This window comes from Oncorhynchus gorbuscha, linkage group LG09 (assembly GCF_021184085.1).
Source record: "Oncorhynchus gorbuscha isolate QuinsamMale2020 ecotype Even-year linkage group LG09, OgorEven_v1.0, whole genome shotgun sequence".
In the NCBI taxonomy this organism is placed as follows: Eukaryota; Metazoa; Chordata; class Actinopteri; order Salmoniformes; family Salmonidae; genus Oncorhynchus; species Oncorhynchus gorbuscha.
Window position 1 is genome coordinate 94427582 of NC_060181.1, and position 25079 is coordinate 94452660.

Genomic DNA, 25079 nt, shown 5'->3' on the forward strand with positions numbered 1-25079 from the left:
AGAACCCAGCAGCCCTGTCCAGAATCCAGTGACTCTGTCCAGAACCCAGTGACTCTGTCCAGAAGTCAGTGACTCTGTCCAGAACCCAGTGACTCTGTCCAGAACTCAGTGACTCTGTCCAGAACCCAGTAGCTCTGTCCAGAACTCAGTGACTCTGTCCAGAACCCAGTGACTCTGTCCAGAACTCAGGTACTCTATCCAGAACTCAGTGACTCTGTCCAGAACCTAGTGACTCTGTCCAGAACCCAGTAGCCCTGTCCAGAATCCAGTGACTCTGTCCAGAACCCAGTGACTCTGTCCAGAACTCAGTGACTCTGTCCAGATCCCAGTGACTCTGTCCAGAACCCAGTAGCCCTGTCCAGAATCCGGTGACTCTGTCCAGAACCCAGTGACTCTGTCCAGAAGTCAGTGACTCTGTCCAGAACCCAGTGACTCTGTCCAGAACCCAGTAGCTCTGTCCAGAACCCAGTAGCTCTGTCCAGAACTCAGTGACTGTCCAGAACCCAGTGACTCTGTCCAGAACCCAGTAGCTCTGTCCAGAACTCAGTGACGCTGTCCAGAACTCATTGACTCTGTCCAGAACTCAGTGACTCTATTTGACAATGTGTAGGAGTGCTGCAAACATAGATACCAGATCCAAAACGTCAACATAAAATTTTTGTCTTTAGAGTTTATTAATTTTGTCTTGTCTTGTGAGTCATTGATATTGGTGTTTTTCCCCATGCAATCACACAGGTTTGATCTCATCTGGCTATTTACTTTAGTTATTTATACATATCTACATAATTTAATTAGATGTGGTAAGCAACTGTAAATTAACTACAAAACCATATGTCTTTTATGCTAATTCTAGTTCATAATGTTTAAAATGTCTGCGGACAGAAAAGGAACGATCTCCCTTGAAAATACAAGCCTCAAATACACATTATCCCAGTGGGCCTGTAGAACATTCACCCTATCCAAAACATTGATATAAAGGGTTCTGAAGTACAATGGTCAGCGGTTTTATTTATTTTAGTCTCTACATATTTACCTTGCGGAGGGTAGAAAAGTCCTGATTGTAATCCTGACCCCAAGCATGCTCTGGAGTCATCCCTGATCAAAAACACAATGTTTGTATATGGATACCGTGTCTGCAATGACTTACATAACACTGAACATAAGGCTGGACATCTACCTCTATTGATTCTAGTATCTGATTGAAGGGATGGATTCACCTTGACCAATGGCAGACACACAAACACACAGAATCTCTCCCTGTTTGCGAACGTGTGGGCGTCTTTGTGGGACGGCATGTGACGCCAGGTCTGCCCCCGGCTGTGCTCTGGACTGCACGTACACACACACACACACACACACACACACACACACACACACACACACACACACACACACACACACACACACACACACACACACACACACACACACACACACACACACACACACACACACACACACACACACACACACACACACACACACACACACGCACATACACACACACACACACACACACACACACACGCACATACACACACACACATACACACACACACACACGTACACACACGTACACACACACACGTACACGCACAGACACGTACACACACACACGTACACACACGTACACACACACACGTACACGCACATACACACACATACACACACACACACACATACACACACACACACACACTCACACCCCACCTCCTTTGCACACCCCACCTGACTCATACAGTCTTTGTGTCCAAGGTGCCAGACAGACGGCCCACAGCTCTGGCTCAGAGATAAAAGACCCGTCCAGCCGCAGACCAGGCACCTTTACCAGAACTTACTCCTGGACCTGAAGGATACCATGAATCTGCTCTCCCAGACACTGTGTCTGTGCCTGGTGCTGGCTCTCAGCCATGCCCACCACCATGCTGGACATCAAGGGGGAGGTGAGTGGCAGGAGAGGGTATGAAGGGTCCTTCTGTAGCTCAGTTGGTACAGCATGTCGCTTGTAACGCCAGGGTAGTGGGTTCGATCCCTGGGGCCACCCATACGTAGAATGTATGCACACATGACTTTAAGTCGATTTGGATAAAAGCGTCTGCTAAATGGCATATATTATTATTATTATATTATATTATATTATATTATTATTATATTATTATTATTATTATTATTATTATTATTATTAAGGGCCCGGTGTTTTTCGCTATCATGTGACATAAGATTTCATTCTGTATTTTAAACCTTATCCAGAAATTAGAATTACACCAAAAATGAAAGTGATTGTCTGAGGATGGTGCTGGACCATGTGACATGAAAAGAAAACTGAAAAAAAGCTTTAAAGAAAGTACCAGGCATGTCACATGATGTTGTAAAACCCAGGGATCTAACCAGTGTCCTTAGATTACTAAATGTCTTTAGACAGGGACCTAACCAGTGTCCTTAGATTACTAAGTGTCCTTTGACAGGGACCTAACCAGTGTCCTTAGATTACTAAGTGTCCTTAGACAGGGACCTAACCAGTGTCCTTAGATTACTAAGTGTCCTTTGACAGGGACCTAACCAGTGTCCTTAGATTACTAAGTGTCTTTAGACAGAGACCTAACCAGTGTCCTTAGATTACTAAGTGTCCTTAGACAGAGACCTAACCAGTGTCCTTAGATTACTAAGTGTCCTTAGACAGAGACCTAACCAGTGTCCTTAGATTACTAAGTGTCCTTAGACAGGGACCTAACCAGTGTCCTTAGATTACTAAGTGTCTTTAGACAGAGACCTAACCAGTGTCCTTAGATTACTAAGTGTCCTTTGACAGGGACCTAACCAGTGTCCTTAGATTACTAAGTGTCCTTAGACAGAGACCTAACCAGTGTCCTTAGATTACTAAGTGTCTTTAGACAGAGACCTAACCAGTGTCCTTAGATTACTAAGTGTCCTTAGACAGAGACCTAACCAGTGTCCTTAGATTACTAAGTGTCCTTAGACAGGGAACTAACCAGTGTCCTTAGATTACTAAGTGTCTTTAGACAGAGACCTAACCAGTGTCCTTAGATTACTAAGTGTCTTTAGACAGAGACCTAACCAGTGTCCTTAGATTACTAAGTGTCCTTAGACAGGGACCTAACCAGTGTCCTTAGATTACTAAGTGTCTTTAGACAGAGACCTAACCAGTGTCCTTAGATTACTAAGTGTCCTTTGACAGGGACCTAACCAGTGTCCTTAGATTACTAAGTGTCCTTAGACAGAGACCTAACCAGTGTCCTTAGATTACTAAGTGTCCTTAGACAGAGACCTAACCAGTGTCCTTAGATTACTAAGTGTCCTTAGACAGAGACCTAACCAGTGTCCTTAGATTACTAAGTGTCCTTAGACAGGGAACTAACCAGTGTCCTTAGATTACTAAGTGTCTTTAGACAGAGACCTAACCAGTGTCCTTAGATTACTAAGTGTCTTTAGACAGAGACCTAACCAGTGTCCTTAGATTACTAAGTGTCCTTAGACAGGGACCTAACCAGTGTCCTTAGATTACTAAGTGTCCTTTGACAGGGACCTAACCAGTGCCCTTAGATTACTTTTAGCTAGACACTACTCATAGTCCCCAGAAGACAACTAAACCAGTTGACTTTTAGTTTGACACTACTCATAATGAAATTGCTGAACAATATGATGTTGTTGCCATCTGATGCACATTCAGATGTGACTCTGTCCAGAACCCAGTGTTTCTGCCAGAATCTGACTCTGCAGTCAGTGACTCTGTCCAGAACCCAGTGACTCTGTCCAGAACCCAGTGTTTCTGTCCAGAACTCAGTGACTCTGTCCAGAACCCAGTAGCTCTGTCCAGAACTCAGTGACTATGTCCAGAACCCAGTGACTCTGTCCAGAACTCAGTGACTCTGTCCAGAACCCAGTAGCTCTGTCCAGAACTCAGGTACTGAGAACAGAGCCATGCCTGATTCAGATGTCATAACTTAGCACCTGGCAGAGCTCTCTCTGTCCTAGGCCATGCCCTGATTGTACTACTGTTGATGAAAAAAAAAAAAAACATCTGGGTCAGATGGTTTAGACCCTTTCTTCTTTAAGGTTGCTGCCCCTATCATCACCAAGCCTCTCTCTGACCTTTTTAACCTGTCTCTCCTCTCTGGGGAGGTTCCCATTGCTTAGAAGACAGCCATGGTTCATCCTTGTATTTAAAGGGGAGATCAAGCTGATCCTAACTGTTACAGGCCTATTTCTATTTTGTCCTGTTTATCAAAAGTGTTGGAAAAACTTGTCAATAATCAACTGACTGGCTTTCTTGATGTCTACTGTATTCTCTCTGTTATGCAATCTGGTTTCCGCTCAGGTTATGTATGTTTCACTGCAACCTTAAATGCCCTAAATTATGTCACCTTCTAAGCTATGTTGTGTTCATATATTTATTGACTTGTCCAAAGCTTTTGACACGGTAGACCATTCCATTCTTAAGGAGTATTGGTGTCTCTGTGGGGTCTTTGGCCTGGTTTGCTAACTATGCTGATGCGGTATCATTAAAAACACGACCATATAAACACCTGCTATGCCAAACGAGTGAGACAGGAAGCGATGTGATTTACAGAGTTACTAGACGAATGAAATGACAATCCATTCATACCAGCCTTTCTGATTGAACTTTAGTAACAGCAGAGATTGTAGAGGAAGGGATGCAAAAGGGGAACAAATGTTTCACCTTTTCGGTCTACTTAAGGGGTGTTTGCCAAGCCCCCCCTACCCTCCATCGCCCCCCTGTTCCCCCCTGCCTAGTGACCAGACAGATTAATGGTCACTAGGCAGTTTGAGAACTAGCACATACTTCAAACAAAATTGTATTTTTACTAGCTAATTTACTTATTGGAAAAAACTTCCATTTGGGCTTGTCTTAATAAAATCACCCTAAATCTACTCCGGTGACTGTGTGTAGGATGAAACAGTAATATTTGATTTAATCCTATGGCTTTCTCAGAAGACGAGGGACATGAGGGACACGACCATGGAGATCACGCGGGTGTTTTGCTCGACCGCTGCCAGGGGATTGAGATGGATGCTGTTGCTGTGACTGAGGAAGGAATCCCTTACTTCTTCAAGGGTGAGTCATGGACAGAGACGACTCCTCGTCCTGCTTGAACCAATTGTCACTCATTTAGCCATTGGTCACGAGCAGAGTGTGTGAGCGGAGTTGGAGAAGCTGAGCATTGAGCAACAGAGTATGTGAGCAGAGCTGGAGAAGCTCAGCGTTGAGCGAGATTCACAAACCTCGGCCTTCTCGGACCCTCTGGTTTCGCTCCACAGGAGCTCAGGGCATCTGCGTCCCAGCATGCATCTGTGGTCTACTTGTATGCTGCTCATAGCTCCCTTGCTTTAGCTACTGTCATACAAATTCTCTCAATATTTTCATAAAGAAACTCATACAAACACACAGGTGCTAAATCAAGGTGATTTACACTTCGATCACACCGACAGCGTATTTTTTTAGCATTTTGGTACACCAGAATTACGTTAATTTCCAATGAAACGCTACGTCTGCCTTGCAGCATTGCATTGCAGAGGCAGTTACAGTGTGTTCGGTGGGTGTGGTGCATACACGGAGACAGGGTAGCCTAGTGGTTAGAGTGTAGAGGTGGCAGGGTAGCCTAGTGGTTAGAGTGTAGAGGTGGCAGGGTAGCCTAGTGGTTAGAGTGTAGAGATGGCAGGGTAGCCTAGTGGTTAGAGTGTAGGGGCGGCAGGGTAGCCTAGTGGTTAGAGTGTAGAGGTGGCAGGGTAGCCTAGTGGTTAGAGTGTAGAGGTGGCAGCGTAGCCTAGTGGTTAGAGTGTAGAGGTGGCAGGGTAGCCTAGTGGTTAGAGTGTAGAGGTGGCAGGGTAGCCTAGTGGTTAGAGTGTAGAGATGGCAGGGTAGCCTAGTGGTTAGAGTGTAGGGGCGGCAGGGTAGCCTAGTGGTTAGAGTGTAGAGGTGGCAGGGTAGCCTAGTGGTTAGAGTGTAGAGGCAGCAGGGTAGCCTAGTGGTTAGAGTGTAGAGGTGGCAGGGTAGCCTAATGGTTACAGTGTAGAGGCAGCAGGGTAGCCTAGTGGTTAGAGTGTAGAGGTGGCAGGGTAGCCTAGTGGTTAGAGTGTAGAGGTGGCAGGGTAGCCTAGTGGTTAGAGTGTAGAGGTGGCAGGGTAGCCTAGTGGTTAGAGTGTAGAGGCGGCAGGGTAGCCTAGTGGTTAGAGTGTAGAGGTGGCAGGGTAGCCTAGTGGTTAGAGTGTAGAGGTGGCAGGGTAGCCTAGTGGTTAGAGTGTAGAGGTGGCAGGGTAGCCTAGTGGTTAGAGTGTAGAGGTGGCAGGGTAGCCTAGTGGTTAGAGTGTAGAGGCAGCAGGGTAGCCTAGTGGTTAGAGTGTAGAGGTGGCAGGGTAGCCTAGTGGTTAGAGTGTAGAGGTGGCAGGGTAGCCTAGTGGTTAGAGTGTAGAGGCGGCAGGGTAGCCTAGTGGTTAGAGTGTAGAGATGGCAGGGTAGCCTAGTGGTTAGAGTGTAGGGGCGGCAGGGTAGCCTAGTGGTTAGAGTGTAGAGGCGGCAGGGTAGCCTAGTGGTTAGAGTGTAGAGGTGGCAGCGTAGCCTAGTGGTTAGAGTGTAGAGGTGGCAGGGTAGCCTAGTGGTTAGAGTGTAGAGGTGGCAGGGTAGCCTAGTGGTTAGAGTGTAGAGGTGGCAGGGTAGCCTAGTGGTTAGAGTGTAGAGGTGGCAGCGTAGCCTAGTGGTTAGAGTGTAGAGGTGGCAGGGTAGCCTAGTGGTTAGAGTGTAGAGGCGGCAGGGTAGCCTAGTGGTTAGAGTGTAGAGGTGGCAGGGTAGCCTAGTGGTTAGAGTGTAGAGATGGCAGGGTAGCCTAGTGGTTAGACTGTAGAGGTGGCAGGGTAGCCTAGTGGTTAGAGTGTAGAGGTGGCAGCGTAGCCTAGTGGTTAGAGTGTGGTGGCAGGGTAGCCTAGTGGTTAGAGTGTAGAGGCGGCAGGGTAGCCTAGTGGTTAGAGTGTAGAGGTGGCAGGGTAGCCTAGTGGTTAGAGTGTAGAGATGGCAGGGTAGCCTAGTGGTTAGACTGTAGAGGTGGCAGGGTAGCCTAGTGGTTAGAGCGTTGGACTAGTGACCGGAAGGTTGCAAGTTCAAACCCCTGAGCTGACAAGGTACAAATCTGTTGTTCTGCCCCTGAACAGGCAGTTAATCCACTGTTCCTAGGCCGTCATTGAAAATAAGATTTTTTTCTTAACTGACTTGCCTGGTTAAATAAAGGTAAAATAAAATAAATAAATAAAACACATTGGATTTATGAAACGTATGTGTCAAACTATGTGTGTGACGGCTTGACAGAAATGGTAGTAGGAGGTGAACGTTAAAACCTGATCACCTGTGGTGATCTACACGTCCACTGTTATGTGTAAGGCTTGACTGCCACCTGCTGGTACGATGCTAAACTGTTAGGTTACCGACCCGACGTCATTGTTTTACGCGCGGGATATGACAGTTGTCATGGCTACATGAAAGGTCCACACCTAAAGAATCATTGACGAAGCTGAAATCACACTTATACCAAAAGTATAGTGATGTACTTACTGTACGTAAAGGAATAAAAATAAAGGAATGAGGTAAAATAAAGGAATGAGGTGAGTAGGTAAGTGTGTCATTGTAGCAAAGTATTTATAAACAACAAAAATCTGATCTTTTAAACGTTTTGATCTATTTTGATCTAGTATCTATACAAAAAGCCATACATGATTTATACATGATTTTGACACAATAGTCCTGGCATATTCCCACGTTCATGGAGCTTTCCGTTTTGATTGGATTATTTTGGCTAAAAAACATTTAAGACTACCTATAGAAACATAATAAATAAAAAAAAACGTTGCATTTCTGCCTAGTCTGGCAAGACTGTCCAAAATGATGTTTATCATCCCCAGTGGCTCTGTAAGTGTGGAGAGGAGATTCCCCGCTGGCCGCCTGGTCTCCAGGTAACATCACATGAGCCTGAAACCCCAGACTGGCCAGACTCCTGTTTATAAAAATGAATTCAAAAGGCACTAATAAGTAATTTTTCATTTAATTTGTATTTCAGTCTAAGTAAGTCAGAGCCTATATGCGCAATTTATAGACTATAATGATTTAATACAACTAAATGTTGTTTAAATGCTGAGAGCTTTTTGTCCCTACCAGTCTATTGTGTCCCTACCAGTCTACTGTGTCCCTACCAGTCTATTGTGTCCCTACCAGTCTATTGTGTCCCTACCAGTCTATTGTGTCCCTACCAGTCTATTGTGTCCCTATCAGTCTATTGTGTCCCTATCAGTCTATTGTGTCCCTACCAGTCTATTGTGTCCCTACCAGTCTATTGTGTCCCTACCAGTCTATTGTGTCCCTATCAGTCTATTGTGTCCCTACCAGTCTATTGTGTCCCTACCAGTCTATTGTGTCCCTACCAGTCTATTGTGTCCCTATCAGTCTATTGTGGCCCTACCAGTCTATTGTGGCACACCTCTTTGTAGGCTATAGCCTTGAAATAATTTACAAAAACATAGCCTAAAATAATTAATTTTCATTCCTTCTTGGACACCCTGTCTGGCTCCTGACCTAATTCAGAGTGTTTATATGCTGTTCAATATGACATGTAACCTATTTTAAATTATTTTGGCTTCTTACAATCACCTTTTCCTGTTAATTCATAATACTTTTCTTTAAAATCCATATGGTTTGTTTCAATACTTTTAAAAAACAAATTGGTTAGTGCAGGTAGTCACAAAAATAGACGTGTGTTGGTTAAATAGTGATTATTAATGAATGGAGCTAATTCACCCTCTCCATGATTGATGAGCAGGATTTCCAACCGTTTTACACCTACATTGTTTTCTGTTTGGGGTTTTAGGCTGGGTTTCTGTACAGGTGCTTCTACACCTGCATTGTTTGCTGTTTGGGGTTTTAGGCTGGGTTTCTGTACAGGTGCTTCTACACCTGCATTGTTTGCTGTTTGGGGTTTTAGGCTGGGTTTCTGTACAGGTGCTTCTACACCTGCATTGTTTGCTGTTTGGGGTTTTAGGCTGGGTTTCTGTACAGGTGCTTCTACACCTGCATTGTTTTCTGTTTGGGGTTTTAGGCTGGGTTTCTGTACAGGTGCTTCTACACCTGCATTGTTTGCTGTTTGGGGTTTTAGGCTGGGTTTCTGTACAGGTGCTTCTACACCTGCATTGTTTTCTGTTGGGGGTTTTAGGCTGGGTTTCTGTACAGGTGCTTCTACACCTGCATTGTTTTCTGTTTGGGGTTTTAGGCTGGGTTTCTGTACAGCACTTTGAGATATCAGCTGATGTACGAAGGGCTATATAAATACATTTGATTTGATTTGATTTTATTTTATTTGATTTGATTCAACTCTGCTCACACACTCTGGTCACAAGTGCTTTCTGTCATCGGACAGGTGCTCTTCAGCAGTAGGCTTTATCAAATCTATTTTATAAAAACCAATTTTCCATCATCAGTTGTCACAAAGTGCTTTACAGACACCCAGGCTAAAAACCCCAGAGAGAAAGTAATGCAGAATCATAGTGGCTCGGATAAACTCCCCTAGAAGGCAGGAACATAGGAAGAAACCTACAGAGGAACCAGACTCCAAGGGGTGTCCAATCCATATTGTCTAGCTATTAATGCATACTGAATCAGTTTTGTAAGCAAGTTGAGGAAACTAGGGTTTGGCTCTGTGGAATGTCCTTTTCTCTGTTCCCATGGTGGCTGACCAAATGTGTTCCCTGCCAGGTGGCCATGTGTTCAAGGGTTTCCATGGTAAAGCCGAGCTCTCCAACCAATCATTCGCTGAGCTGGATGACCATCACCATCTGGGGCACGTGGACGCTGCCTTCCTCATGCACTTTCCAGACAAACCCACTGAGCATGACCACATCTTCTTCATGCTGGTACAGTCCATACCTTAACACACCTGGTACAGTCCATACCTTAACAACACCTGGTACAGTCCATACCTTAACACACCTGGTACAGTCCATACCTTAACAACACCTGGTACAGTCCATACCTTACCAACACCTGGTACAGTCCATACCTTAACACACCTGGTACAGTCCATACCTTAACACACCTGGTACAGTCCATACCTTAACAACACCTGGTACAGTCCATACCTTAACACACCTGGTACAGTCCATACCTTAACAACACCTGGTACAGTCCATACCTTACCAACAGCTGGTACAGTCCATACCTTAACACACCTGGTACAGTCCATACCTTACCAACACCTGGTACAGTCCATACCTTACCAACACCTGGTACAGTCCATACCTTAACACACCTGGTACAGTCCATACCTTAACAACACCTGGTACAGTCCATACCTTAACAACACCTGGTACAGTCCATACCTTACCAACACCTGGTACAGTCCATACCTTAACAACACTTGGTACAGTCCATATATACTGCATACCTTAGAAACACTTGGTACAGTCCATATATACTGCATCCCTTAGAAACACTTGGTACAGTCCATATATACTGCATACCTTAGAAACACTTGGTACAGTCCATATATACTGCATACCTTAGAAACACTTGGTACAGTCCATATATACTGCATACCTTAGAAACGCTTGGTACCGTCCATGTATACTGCATACCTTAGAAACACTTGGTACAGTCTATATATACTGCATACCTCATACATGTTCTAATGTTGTTGTAAAGAACTCATACATGTTCTAATGTTGTTCTAAAGAACTCATACATGTTCTAATGTTGTTCTAAAGAACTCATACATGTTCTAATATTGTTCTAAAGAACACATACATGTTCTAATGTTGTTCTAAAGAACTCATACATGTTCTAATGTTGTTCTAAAGAACACATACATGTTCTAATGTTGTTCTAAAGAACACATACATGTTCTAATGTTGTTCTAAAGAACTCATACATGTTCTAATATTGTTCTAAAGAACTCATACATGTTCTAATGTTGTTCTAAAGAACTCATACATGTTCTAATGTTGTTCTAAAGAACTCATACATGTTCTAATGTTGTTCTAAAGAACTCATACATGTTCTAATGTTGTTCTAAAGAACTCATACATGTTCTAATATTGTTCTAAAGAACTCATACATGTTCTAATGTTGTTCTAAAGAACGCATACATGTTCTAATGTTGTTCTAAAGAACTCTTACATGTTCTAATGTTGTTCTAAAGAACACATACATGTTCTAATGTTGTTCTAAAGAACACATACATGTTCTAATGTTGTTCTAAAGAACTCATACATGTTCTAATATTGTTCTAAAGAACTCATACATGTTCTAATGTTGTTCTAAAGAACTCATACATGTTCTAATGTTGTTCTAAAGAACTCATACATGTTCTAATGTTGTTCTAAAGAACTCATACATGTTCTAATGTTGTTCTAAAGAACTCATACATGTTCTAATGTTGTTCTAAAGAACTCATACATGTTCTAATGTTGTTCTAAAGAACTCATACATGTTCTAATGTTGTTCTAAAGAACGCATACATGTTCTAATGTTGTTCTAAAGAACTCATACATGTTCTAATGTTGTTCTAAAGAACACATACATGTTCTAATGTTGTTCTAAAGAACTCATACATGTTCTAAAAGAACTCATACATGTTCTAAAGAACTCATACATGTTCATGAAAGTTATAATGAACATTTCAAATTCCCCTCCAACAAGGACTCATAAAAGTGATATTGTCGCTCTGAGTAGAGGACGACATTCTCTGAGTAGAGGATGAGTTTCTCTAAGTAGATGATATGTTTCTCTGAGTAGAGGACGACATTCTCTGAGTAGAGGATGAGTTTCTCTGAGTAGATGATATGTCTCTCTGAGTAGAGGACGACATTCTCTGAGTAGAGGATGAGTTTCTCTAAGTAGATGATATGTTTCTCTGAGTAGAGGACGACATTCTCTGAGTAGAGGATGAGTTTCTCTGAGTAGATGATATGTCTCTCTGAGTAGAGGATGACATTCTCTGAGTAGAGGATGAGTTTCTCTGAGTAGATGATATGTCTCTCTGAGTAGAGGATGAGTTGCTCTGAGTAGAGGACATGTTTCTCTGAGTAGAGGATGAGTACAGGATGAGTTTCTCTGAGTAGAGAATGAGTTTCTCTGAGTAGAGGATGAGTAAAGGATGAATAGAGGATGATTAGAGGATGAGTTGCTCTGAGTAGAGGATGAGTAGAGGGTGAGTTGCTCTGAGTAGAGGATGAGTTGCTCTGAGTAGAGGATGTGTTGCTCTGAGTAGAGGATGAGTTGCTCTGAGTAGGGGATATGTTTCTCTGAGTAGAGGATGAGTTGCTCTGAGTAGAGGATGAGTTGCTCTGAGTAGAGGATGAGTTGCTCTGAGTAGGGGATATGTTTCTCTGAGTAGATGATGAGTACAGGATGAGTTTCTCTGAATAGAGGATTAGATTCTCTGAGTAGAGGATGAGTAAAGGAGGATATAGAGGATGAGTTGCTCTCTGAGTAGATGATGAGTACAGGATGAGTTTCTCTGAATAGAGGATTAGATTCTCTGAGTAGAGGATGAGTAAAGGAGGATATAGAGGATGAGTTGCTCTGAGTAGAGGATATGTTTCTCTGAGTAGAGGATGAGTTGCTCTGAGTAGAGGATATGTTTCTCTGAGTAGAGGATGAGTGCAGGATGAGTTTCTCTGAGTAGAGGATGAGTAAAGGAGGATATAGAGGATGAGTTGCTCTGAGTAGAGGATTAGATTCTCTGAGTAGAGGATGAGTAGAGGATGAGTTGCTCTGACTAGATATATATGTCATATTATTCATATTATTCACTAAAGAAGCCAGGGCCTAAATCCACTTTTATTTATTAGCTCACTAACTGAGGTGGCTGACCTCTGACCTCTGTCCTGTGTTGCTCTGGTGCAGGACACCAAAGTCTTCAGCTTCTACAAACACCAACTGGAGACGGGCTTCCCCAAGGACATCTCTGAGGTGTTCCCTGGTATCCCTGACCACCTGGACGCTGCTGTGGTGTGTCCCGCTCCCGACTGTGAGGAAGACGCCGTCATCTTCTTCAAGGGTGAGTCGATATCTCGATATTGTGTGAAACTCTCCAAAAAAAAAAAAATAACTATGGAAGACTATCAGGTTCACTTCTACCTAGCTCACTTCCTGTTTGCTGCGTGTGCATGTCATGAGTGTGGCAATAAACATGTGTTCTGGACACTACTGGTCTCCTACTGGTCATTTCCAGTAGGCCCAGATCTTGTCCAGGCTTGTGGATCCAGGATCTGGCACTGAATCTAGTGGTGTCAAGTCCACGCCCGAGCAGATCTGCAAATACAAGACCAGCATCAGAGTTGAGTCCGGTGATGGCTGGTCCAACAGCGACACCAGCTGGAGTGTTTTTTGAGGTGCTGGCTTGGGCACCGATGGCTGCAGGTCTGGCTGGCAGTCTGTAGATAGAGGTGAAGCAGGCTGGAGAGCTGGCGACATCTCGACTTGCTCTGTTGGTCGCACGGCAGTCTGTAGATAGAGGTGAAGCAGGCTGGAGCGCTGGCGACATCTCGACTTGCCCTGTTGGTCGCACGGCAGTCTGTAACACTGGCTACAGTTTATCTGGGTCAGCAGCTGCTCGCGGTAAAATTGTCCATATCATTTATTCCCAGGTGATGAAATCTACCACTACAATGTGAAGACGAAGAAGGTTGAGGAGAAAAAGTTTGAGGGAATGCCCAACTGCACCAGTGCATTCCGCTTCATGGAGCATTACTACTGTTTCCATGGACACCAGTTCTCCAAGTTCGACCCTAAGACAGGGGAGGTGCACGGGAGATACCCCAAGGAGGCACGCGATTACTTCATGAAGTGCTCCAAGTTCGGTGAGAGACTAAAGACAACAGCAAGATGTTGTGTTTGAGAGAGAGAGAGAGGGGGGAAAGAGCGAGAGGGAGAGAGAAAAAGGGCGAGAGGGAGAGAGAGGGAGAGAGGGAGAGAGAGGGAGAGAGAGGGAGCGAGAGGGAGAGAGGGAGAGAGAGAGAGAGAGACAGGGGGAGCGAGAGGGAGAGAGAGAGAGAGGGAGAGAGAGAGAGAGAGAGAGAGAGAGAGAAGGGGGAAGAGAGGTGGAGACGGAGAGAGAGAGAGAGAGAGGGAGAGAGAGAGAGAGAGAGAGAGAGAGAGAGAGAGAGAGAGAGAGAGAGAGAGAGAGAGAGAGAGAGAGAGAGAGAGAGAGAGAGAGAGAGAGAGAGAGGGAGAGAGGGGGAAAGAGCGAGAGAGAGAGAAAGAGGGCAAAAGAGAGGGAGAAAGAGAAGGGGGAAAAGAGAGGGAGAGAGAGAGAGGTGGAGAGGGAGAGAGAGAGCGAGAGAGAGGGAGAGAGAGAGAGGGAGAAAGGGGGGAAAGAGAGAGAGAGAGAGAAAGAGGGCGAGAGGAAGAGAGAGAAGGGGGAAGAGAGAGGGAGAGAGAGGTGGAGAGGGAGAGAGAGCGAGAGAGAGAAGGGGTGAAAGAGAGGGGGCACAGAGAGAGAGAGAGAGAGAGGAGGGGGAGAGTGTGAGCGATAACGAGAGAGAGAGAGAGAGAGAGATTGTAGTCTCCTCATCACACCAAACCTGAGAAGGAATAATATCTAACACAAACAGCTCACGCTCCAGTATTGTGTCTCTGCTGCAGGAGACACCACAGACCACATCGAGAGAGAGCGTTGCAGCCGTGTGCACCTGGACGCCATCACCTCTGACGACGGCGGAAATATCTACGCCTTCAGAGGTCAGACCACTGTTACTTACTGTAGCTGGATGTCTTAACCACATAAACAGTCAAATTACTGCAATATTACCACATAAAACAGTCAAATTACTGCAATATTACCACATAAAACATTCAAATTACTGCAATATTACCACATAAAACAGTCAAATTACTGCAATATTACCACATAAAACAGTCAAATTACTGCAATATTACCACATAAAACAGTCAAAATACTGCAATATTACCACATAAAACAGTCAAAATACTGCAATATTACCACATAAAACAGTCAAAATACTGCAATATTAACACATAAAACAGTCAAAATACTGCAATATTACCACATAAACAGTCAAATTACTGCAATATTACCACATAAACAGTCAAATTACTGCAATATTACCACATAAACAGTCAAATTACTGCAATATTACCACATAAACAGTCAAATTACTGCAATATTACCACATAAAACAGTCAAATTACTGCAATATTACCACATAAAACAGTCAAAATACTGCAATATTACCACATAAAACAGTCAAATTACTGCAATATTACCACATAAAACATTCAAAATTACTGCAATATTACCACATAAAACAGTCAAAATACTGCAATATTACCATATAAAACAGTCAAAATAAAACAGTCAAATTACTGCAATATTACCACATAAAACAGTCAAATTACTGCAATATTACCACATAAAACAGTCAAAATACTGCAATATTACCACATAAAACATTCAAATTACTGCAATATTACCACATAAAACAGTCAAAATACTGCAATATTACCACATAAAACAGTCAAAATACTGCAATATTACCACATAAAACAGTCAAAATACTGCAATATTACCACATAAAACATTCAAATTACTGCAATATTACCACATAAAACAGTCAAAATACTGCAATATTACCACATAAAACATTCAAATTACTGCAATATTACCACATAAAACATTCAAATTACTGCAATATTACCACATAAAACAGTCAAAATACTGCAATATTACCATATAAAACAGTCAAAATACTGCAATATTACCACATAAAACAGTCAAATTACTGCAATATTACCACATAAAACAGTCAAAATACTGCAATATTACCACATAAAACATTCAAATTACTGCAATATTACCACATAAAACAGTCAAAATACTGCAATATTACCACATAAAACAGTCAAAATACTGCAATATTACCACATAAAACAGTCAAAATACTGCAATATTACCACATAACACAGTCAAATTACTGCAATATTACCACATAACACAGTCAAAATACTGCAATATTACCACATAAAACAGTCAAAATACTGCAATATTACCACATAAAACAGTCAAATTACTGCAATATTACCACATAAAACAGTCAAAATACTGCAATATTACCACATAACACAGTCAAATTACTGCAATATTACCACATAACACAGTGACATCACCGCACTACAAACCAATCATCACACTTTTACTGATAAAATGGTCCAATCAATCTTCACAGATTTCTATACAAAATGTCAGAATCGCTGCAGCAAAACAAAGCAACTATCACAAACAAATCGCTACGACATCCTGAAGGGATTGATTGTCTAAGTCTAATTCCGGTTGACATTATCTCATTACATCGAGCGTTTTGAGATTGCTGTTGTGTTTTTAAAATATTTTTTTAAATTAATAATATGGTCCTCTTATTTCTCTCCTACTAACCTCTCCTCCCGACCCTTGACCTTTAGGCCACCACTTCCTGGAGCAAGATGCTGGCAACGACACGTGGGCAGCCGACACCATTGAGAGCGACTTTAAGGAGCTGCACAGCGAGGTGGATGCCACCTTCTCCTATGAAAACCACCTCTACATGGTCAAGGTAAGCTACTGTCGTTTGCTGCAGACACACACGCATGCACACACACACACACACACGCATGCACACACACACACACACGCATGCACACACACACACCTTGGACAGAAGAAGGCAGACATAAAGAGGTCAAGAAGAGGTCAGGAAGAGGTCAGGAAGAGGTCAGGAAGAGGTCAGGAAGAGATCAGGAAGAGGTCAGGAAGAGATCAGGAAGAGGTCAGGAAGAGATCAGGAAGAGGTCAGGAAGAGGTCAGGAAGAGGTCAGGAAGAGATCAGGAAGAGGTCAGGAAGAGGTCGGGAGAAGGGATTTGTTAGCCGGACTCGTAACAAGACCCTGGATGAGCTCCCGCTCTAACCCCAGTGATTTATTGACATGCATTTTGACATTGAGCATCGCCAGGTTTTCTGAATGAGAGATAACTCCGGGTCAATCAAGCCCCAGTTAAATAACAGATTTTCTGAATGAGAGGTAACTCCGGGTCAATCAAGCCCCAGTTAAATAACAGATTTTCTGAATGAGAGGTAACTCCGGGTCAATCAAGCCCCAGTTAAATAACAGATTTTCTGAATGAGAGGTAACTCCGGGTCAATCAAGCCCCAGTTAAATAACAGATTTTCTGAATGAGTCAATCAAGGTAACTCCGGGTCAATCAAGCCCCAGTTAAATAACAGATTTTCTGAATGAGAGGTAACTCCGGGTCAATCAAGCCCCAGTTAAATAACAGATTTTCTGAATGAGAGGTAACTCCGGGTCAATCAAGCCCCAGTTAAATAACAGATTTTATGAATGAGAGGTAACTCCGGGTCAATCAAGCCCCAGTTAAATAACAGATTTTATGAATGAGAGATAACTCCGGGTCAATCAAGCCCCAGTACATTAGTTGTGGGTTTGATGGTTAACTATAGAACCGTGTTCATGTCTGTATCTATGTAATGTGTTGCACCATACACTTAAAAATATATATATATACATGTACACATTTTAAAAACTAGTCAAGAGATAATACAATTAGGTCAATACACCATTTCCTTTAAGCTGTCAAATAAAATCACTAGATCAAATCAAATTATAAACCAACACTTCTCTCATTGTGTGCAGGATGACAAGGTGTACGTTTACAAAGTTGGGGAGCCCCACACCCACCTGGATGGGTACCCCAAACCCTTGAAGGAGGTGCTGGGAGTGGAGGGCCCTATCGACGCTGCTTTCGTGTGCCAGGACCACCACATCGCTCACGTCATTAAAGGTAACCGTGTGGCCGATAGTCACCTACATTATCAACTACATGGGCAAATCACTTCAGCCACTTTCAAACGCAACAAATCAACGTGGACTCACGGTGCAATACAAACGAAGGTCAATAGATGGAGACATAGTCCCACTGACAGGTACTCCCAGTAAACGTGTCACTCAGAGATGGGCATAAATGAGAGACGGATGCATTGATTGAGCTTCTCCCTCCCTCCCCCCCATCCCAGGTCAGACAGTCTACGATGTTGACCTGAAGGCGTCCCCACCTGTTCCAGTTAAAGAAGGCTCCTTCACACTCTTCAACAAGGTGGACGCTGCGATGTGCGGCCCAGAGGGCGTGAAGTTGTTCAAGGGAAACCACTACTTCCACTTTCAGAGCGTCATGGTCATGCTGATGGCGAAGGCTATTCCCGAGGAGCACAAGACAGCCCTGGAGCTGTTTGGCTGTGACCACTAGAGGCTGAGAAAGTAGACAATTAATCTACAACAACAACAACAACAATAACAACAGCAGCAGCAGAAGCAGCAGCAACAACAACAACAGCAAGAACCAAGTGGTTCATCCGCCACGTCACTATAGTCATTGTGATGTCATTCTCCTCTTCTTTTAAACTGATATATCAACTGTCTCTTACCTCCAACACACATTGCCATTGTCTATTGTCCCTCATTTAATGTGCTGCAGTTTTCCCCCTATGAGCCGGTTTCATTTTGTTATGGTCCCGTCCCAAAAGGTTGACGTGGTAAGTTATCGAGGGCGTAGAATCCTTCTGATTAATGTTCTATGGTGTCGTTCTATAATAAACACCCAACAAAACTAATTTGACTGGTTTCTATTTCTGTTTATCTCTATTTTCAAATACTCTTGTTGAGATTGATTCATATGAAAGATTGTTGTAAAGATTCAAGATATTAGTAGAATTATATAGGTGTCAAATGATCCATCACTTTTTATGTCTGATTGTCTTTGTGGGGGGGTCTATTGACATGGGGAGTCTGTGTAAATTTTGCCCAAGGTCAATTATTGTATGCGTTGTCATCACTGGGCCACATGGGGGTGCTGTAGCCTTGTGAAATCATTGATAGACGGACAATCAGCAAATAAGAATATACCGTAATTACGGCTGTATGCTGTTCATTTTTTATTTGGTTTATGTCGAGGGGACCAGATATGAGAGCTAATACAAGCACTTTTCAAACATTACGGTAATTATCAAACTAGTTGAAAGATTTTCCAGGTGAAATCTTGTTGTATTTTCATTGCATGATAGCTAGCTAAAATCATTTCATGTTTGGCATAGCTAGTTATCCCTGCACGACTGCATGAAACCTGCCACATGAGCTACCACATCTGCTGTTCACTTTCCGCTGTCTAGTGTATTTGTCTACAAGCAGTTGCCTGGAAACCTGACGTTGAATTGCATTGAATTCTATGTCGGGCAGAAATTAGTTTTTGATTCAAGAAAGTTTCCTTTTCCACGACCTCTACAAGCCAGAAGGCAGAGGTATAGATGTACACCCCTGATGTGTCCCAGATGTACGTATGTCATCACCCCCGGGAAGAGAGCGCCAGGTGAGAACGAGTCCAGGAATGTCCTGTCAGAGTCTGCACGTATCGCTAGGGGCAACGTCACAGATCTGGCCAAACTGACCGTCGCTAGGGGCAACGTCACAGATCTGGCCAAACTGACCGTCGCTAGGGGCAACGTCACAGATCTGGCCAACCTGACCGTCGCTAGGGGCAACGTCACAGATCTGGCCAAACTGACCGTCGCTAGGGGCAACGTCGCTGATCTGGCCAAACTGACCATCGCTAGGGGCAACGTCACAGATCTGGCCAACCTGACCGTCGCTAGGGGCAACGTCACAGATCTGGCCAAACTGACCATCGCTTGGGGCAACGTCGCTGATCTGGCCAAACTGACCATCGCTAGGGGCAACGTCGCTGATCTGGCCAAACTGACCATCGCTAGGGGCAACGTCGCTGATCTGGCCAAACTGACCATCGCTAGGGGCAACGTCGCTGATCTGGTCAAACTGACCATCGCTTGGGGCAACGTCACAGATCTGGCCAAACTGACCATCGCTAGGGGCAACGTCGCTGATCTGGCCAAACTGACCGTCTACATCTACAACCATGACACCATCATCTTCCCAGGGGGCTTTGGGAGGCAGACAACAGCCTGTAGCTGGGACAGCTTTTAAAAGGTAGCAATTTATTAAAGCTTTCTTCAATTCATTGTTTTGTGAACAATGTCTAGCCCCACATCACAGTTAAAACTATCATTTTGATCTCATAGATGATCAGTCGCTGTGTCTGAAGCTCTGTCCACATTTCTCCAGCCCCGCCCCTCAGCAGAGCGTTCGCTTTCTTATCGTCTGAACTGAACATTTTCCCATTAAAATATCGTTCATGGTGTCTCACATACCGAAGGACTCAATCAACTATAATCTACTATTTGTCTCTCTGTCCCTCTCATACTATAATAATAATAATATATGCCATTTAGGAGACACTTTTATCCAAAGCGACTTACAGTCATGTGTGCATACATTCTACGTATGGGTGGTCCCCGGAATCGAACCCACTACCCTGGCGTTACAAGCGCCATGCTCTACCAACTGAGCTACAGAAGGACCATACATGTCTCTCTGTCCCTCTCATACTGATCTGTATGTCTCTCTGTCTCTCTCATACTGATCTACATGTCTCTCTGTCCCTCTCATACTGATCTACATGTCTCTCTGTCCCTCTCATACTGATCTACATGTCTCTCTGTCCCTCTCATACTGATCTACATGTCTCTCTGCCTCTCTCTGACTGATCTACATGTCTCTCTGTCCCTCTCATACTGATCTACATGTCTCTGTCTCTCTCATACTGATCTACATGTCTCTCTGTCCCTCTCATACTGATCTACATGTCTCTCTGTCCCTCTCATACTGATCCGTATGTCTCTCTGTCCCTCTCAGACTCATCTATTTTGGTTGTGTATGGTTGTGTGTCAGGTCTACGTTTGCTGTGGACGGTCCAGACTACAAGGTCAACAAGGATCTGCATCTCTATATAATTTAAGTTGTAGTCATTTAGCAGACGCTCGTAACCAGGGATACTTCCAGTAAAGAGCATTCATCGAGGAGACACAACCACGTATCACAGTCATATATCTATGCACACATGACTGTAAGTCGCTTTGGATAAAAGCGTCTGCTAAATGGCATATATTATTATTATTATTATTATCTGTGATAGATTTTATATTATTTATACTTTATATTTATTTTATTTTACTTTCTTATTGTTGTCAGGTCTTCACAATATTTTTCCAGCGGCAGTGTGAAAATTATCAAATTAAATCAAAGTGTATTTATCACATGCGCCGAATACAACAGGTGTTGAACTTAGGGTGAAATGCTGAATACAACAGGTGTTGAACTTAGGGTGAAATGCTGAATACAACAGGTGTAGAAATTAGGGTGAAATGTGAATACAAATGAACTTAGGGTGAAATGATGAATACAACAGGTGTTGAACTTAGGGTGAAATGCTGAATACAACAGGTGTAGAAATTAGGGTGAAATGCTGAATACAACAGGTGTTGAACTTAGTGTGAAATGCTGAATACAACAGGTGTAGAAATTAGGGTGAAATGATGAATACAACAGGTGTTGAACTTAGGGTGAAATGCTGAATACAACAGGTGTTGAACTTAGTGTGAAATGCTGAATACAACAGGTGTTGAACTTAGTGTGAAATGCTGAATACAACAGGTGTTGAACTTAGTGTGAAATGCTGAATACAACAGGTGTTGAACTTAGTGTGAAATGCTGAATACAACAGGTGTTGAACTTAGTGTGAAATGCTGAATACAACAGGTGTAGAAATTAGGGTGAAATGCTGAATACAACAGGTGTTGAACTTAGGGTGAAATAATGAATACAACAGGTGTAGAAATTAGAGTGAAATGCTGAATACAACAGGTGTTGAACTTAGGGTGAAATGCTGAATACAACAGGTGTAGAAATTAGGGTGAAATGCTGAATACAACAGGTGTAGAAATTAGGGTGAAATGCTGAATACAACAGGTGTAGAAATTAGGGTGAAATGCTGAATACAACAGGTGTTGAACTTAGGGTGAAATGCTGAATACAACAGGTGTAGAACTTAGGGTGAAATGCTGAATACAACAGGTGTAGAAATTAGGGTGAAATGCTGAATACAACAGGTGTAGAACTTAGGTGAAATGCTGAAAACAGGTGTGAATTTAGGTGAACAATAGGTAAGAAAATGAAATAAAACAACAGTGAAAAAACAGGTGTTGTGAAAAATAAACTTAGAGAAATGCTACATACAGTAGAACTTAGGGTGAAAGAGCTGCTTATGGTGAAATGCTGAATATATACAGTAGAGGGTGAAATGCTGAATACAACAGTAGTAGAAATTAGTGCTACATACAGTAGAGATGCTATATACAGTAGAGAGGCTCTATACAGTAGAGAGGCTACATACAGTAGAGAGGCTATATACAGTAGAGAGGCTCTATACAGTAGAGAGGCTACATACAGTAGAGAGGCTATATACAGTAGAGAGGCTCTATACAGTAGAGAGGCTCTATACAGTAGAGAGGCTATATACAGTAGAGAGGCTATATACAGTAGAGAGGCTATATACAGTAGAGAGGCTATATACAGTAGAGAGGCTATATACAGTAGTGAGGCTATATACAGTAGAGAGGCTATATACAGTAGTGAGGTTCTATACAGTAGAGAGGCTATATACAGTAGAGAGGCTATATACAGTAGAGATGCTATATACAGTAGAGATGCTATATACAGTAGAGAGGCTATATACAGTAGAGATGCTACATACAGTAGAGAGGCTACATACAGTAGAGAGGCTATATACAGTAGAGAGGCTCTATACAGTAGAGAGGCTACATACAGTAGAGAGGCTATATACAGTAGAGAGGCTATATACAGTTGAGAGGCTCTATACAGTAGAGAGGCTATATACAGTAGAGAGGCTATATACAGTTGAGAGGCTCTATACAGTAGAGAGGCTATATACAGTAGAGAGGCTATATACGGTAGAGATGCTGTATACGGTAGGGAGGCTATATACAGTAGAGAGGCTATATACAGTAGAGAGGCTATATACAGTAGAGAGGCTATATACAGTAGAGATGCTGTATACGGTAGGGAGGCTATATACAGTAGAGAGGCTCTATACAGTAGAGAGGCTATATACAGTAGAGAGGTGATATACAGTAGAGAGGCTATATACAGTAGAGAGGCTATATACAGTAGACAGGCTATATACAGTAGTGAGGCTATATACAGTAGTGAGGCTATATACAGTAGAGAGGCTATATACAGTAGTGAGGCTATATACAGTAGTGAGGCTATATACAGTAGAGAGGCTATATACAGTAGTGAGGTTCTATACAGTAGAGAGGCTATATACAGTAGAGAGGCTATATACAGTAGAGAGGCAATATACAGTAGAGAGGCTCTATACAGTAGAGAGGCTATATACAGTAGAGAGGCTATATACAGTAGAGAGGCGATATACAGTAGAGAGGCTATATACAGTAGAGAGGCTATATACAGTAGACAGGCTATATACAGTAGAGAGGCGATATACAGTAGAGAGGCTATATACAGTAGAGCGGCTATATACAGTAGAGAGGCTATATGCTATATACAGTAGAGAGGCTATATACAGTAGAGAGGCTATATACAGTAGAGAGGCTATATGCTATATACAGTAGAGAGGCTATATGCTTTATACAGTAGAGAGGCTATATACAGTAGAGAGGCTATATACAGTAGAGAGGCTATATGCTATATACAGTAGAGAGGCTATATACAGTAGATAGGCTATATACAGTAGAGAGGCTATATACAGTAGAGAGGCTATATACAGTAGAGAGGCTATATACAGTAGAGAGGCTATATACAGTAGAGAGGCTATATGCTATATACAGTAGAGAGGCTATATGCTATATACAGTAGAGAGGCTATATACAGTAGAGAGGCTATATGCTATATACAGTAGAGAGGCTATATACAGTAGAGAGGCTATATGCTATATACAGTAGAGAGGCTATATACAGTAGAGAGGCTATATACAGTAGAGAGGCTATATACAGTAGAGAGGCTATATGTTATATACAGTAGAGAGGCTATATACAGTAGACAGGCTATATACAGTAGAGAGGCTATATACAGTAGAGAGGCTATATGTTATATACAGTAGAGAGGCTATGTACAGTAGACAGGCTATATACAGTAGAGAGGCTATATACAGTAGAGAGGCTATATACAGTAGAGAGGCTATATACAGTAGACAGGCTATATACAGTAGAGAGGCTATATACAGTAGAGAGGCTATATGTTATATACAGTAGAGAGGCTATATACAGTAGACAGGCTATATACAGTAGAGAGGCTATATACAGTAGACAGGCTATATACAGTAGAGAGGCTATATACAGTAGACAGGCTATATACAGTAGAGAGGCTACAGTAGGCTATATACAGTAGAGAGGCTATATGTTATATACAGTAGAGAGGCTATATACAGTAGACAGGCTATATACAGTAGAGAGGCTATATACAGTAGAGAGGCTATATACAGTAGAGAGGCTATATGTTATATACAGTAGAGAGGCTATATACAGTAGACAGGCTATATACAGTAGAGAGGCTATATGCTATATACAGTAGAGAGGCTATATACAGACACTGGTAAGTAGGTCAAATTGAGGTAGTTGGGTTCATATGTACATGAATGTATAGTTAAAGTGACTATGCATATATGATAAACAGAGAGTATCAGCAGTGTAAAAGAGGGGTTGGGGAGGGGGGGCACACAATGCATATATTCCAGGTAGCCATTTGATTACCTGTTCAGGAGTCTTATGGCTTGGGGGTAAAAACTGTTGAGAAGCCTTTTTGTCCTAGATTTGGCACACTAGTGCCGCTTGCCATGCTGTAGTAGAGAGAACAGTCTATGACTTGGGTGGCTGGAGTCTTTGACAATTTTTAGGGCCTTCCTCTGACACCGCCTGTTGTAGAGGTCCTGGATGGCAGGAAGCTTTGCCCCAGTGATGTACTGGGTCGTACGCACTACCCTCTGAAGTGCCTTGCGGTCGGAGGCCGAGCAATTGCCGTACCAGGCAGTGATGCAAGTATGATGCAAAGTGTT

General features: G+C 42.8%; 1 protein-coding gene across 2 annotated transcripts; it reads left to right on the plus strand.

Annotated features, from left to right (window-relative positions):
* The first annotated feature begins 1750 nt into the window (after positions 1 to 1750).
* LOC124044288 (hemopexin-like) lies at positions 1751 to 18690 on the plus strand. 2 transcript variants are annotated; one of them, XM_046363932.1, is made up of 9 exons: positions 1751 to 1943; positions 4973 to 5095; positions 9767 to 9924; positions 12917 to 13070; positions 13660 to 13872; positions 14657 to 14752; positions 16490 to 16620; positions 17717 to 17864; positions 18097 to 18690. In XM_046363932.1, exons 1-9 carry the CDS (start codon positions 1859 to 1861, stop codon positions 18324 to 18326), a joined length of 1338 nt encoding a protein of 445 aa, XP_046219888.1. In that variant the 5' UTR covers positions 1751 to 1858; the 3' UTR covers positions 18327 to 18690. The 2 variants fall into 2 exon arrangements, with proteins under 2 accessions (XP_046219888.1, XP_046219889.1); XM_046363933.1 differs by having other exon boundaries at positions 4976 to 5095.
* Positions 18691 to 25079: the final 6389 nt, after the last annotated feature.

What these genes read in the sequence shown, in the direction of transcription:
- LOC124044288 (XM_046363932.1), top strand. Translation starts at nt 1,859, where the DNA reads ATGAATCTGCTCTCCCAGACACTGTGTCTGTGCCTGGTGCTGGCTCTC. An exon ending in ACCACATCTTCTTCATGCTG is followed by an intron (nt 9,925 to 12,916) that starts GTACAGTCCATA and finishes GCTCTGGTGCAG; the next exon opens with GACACCAAAGTCTTCAGCTT. An exon ending in AAATATCTACGCCTTCAGAG is followed by an intron (nt 14,753 to 16,489) that starts GTCAGACCACTG and finishes CTTGACCTTTAG; the next exon opens with GCCACCACTTCCTGGAGCAA.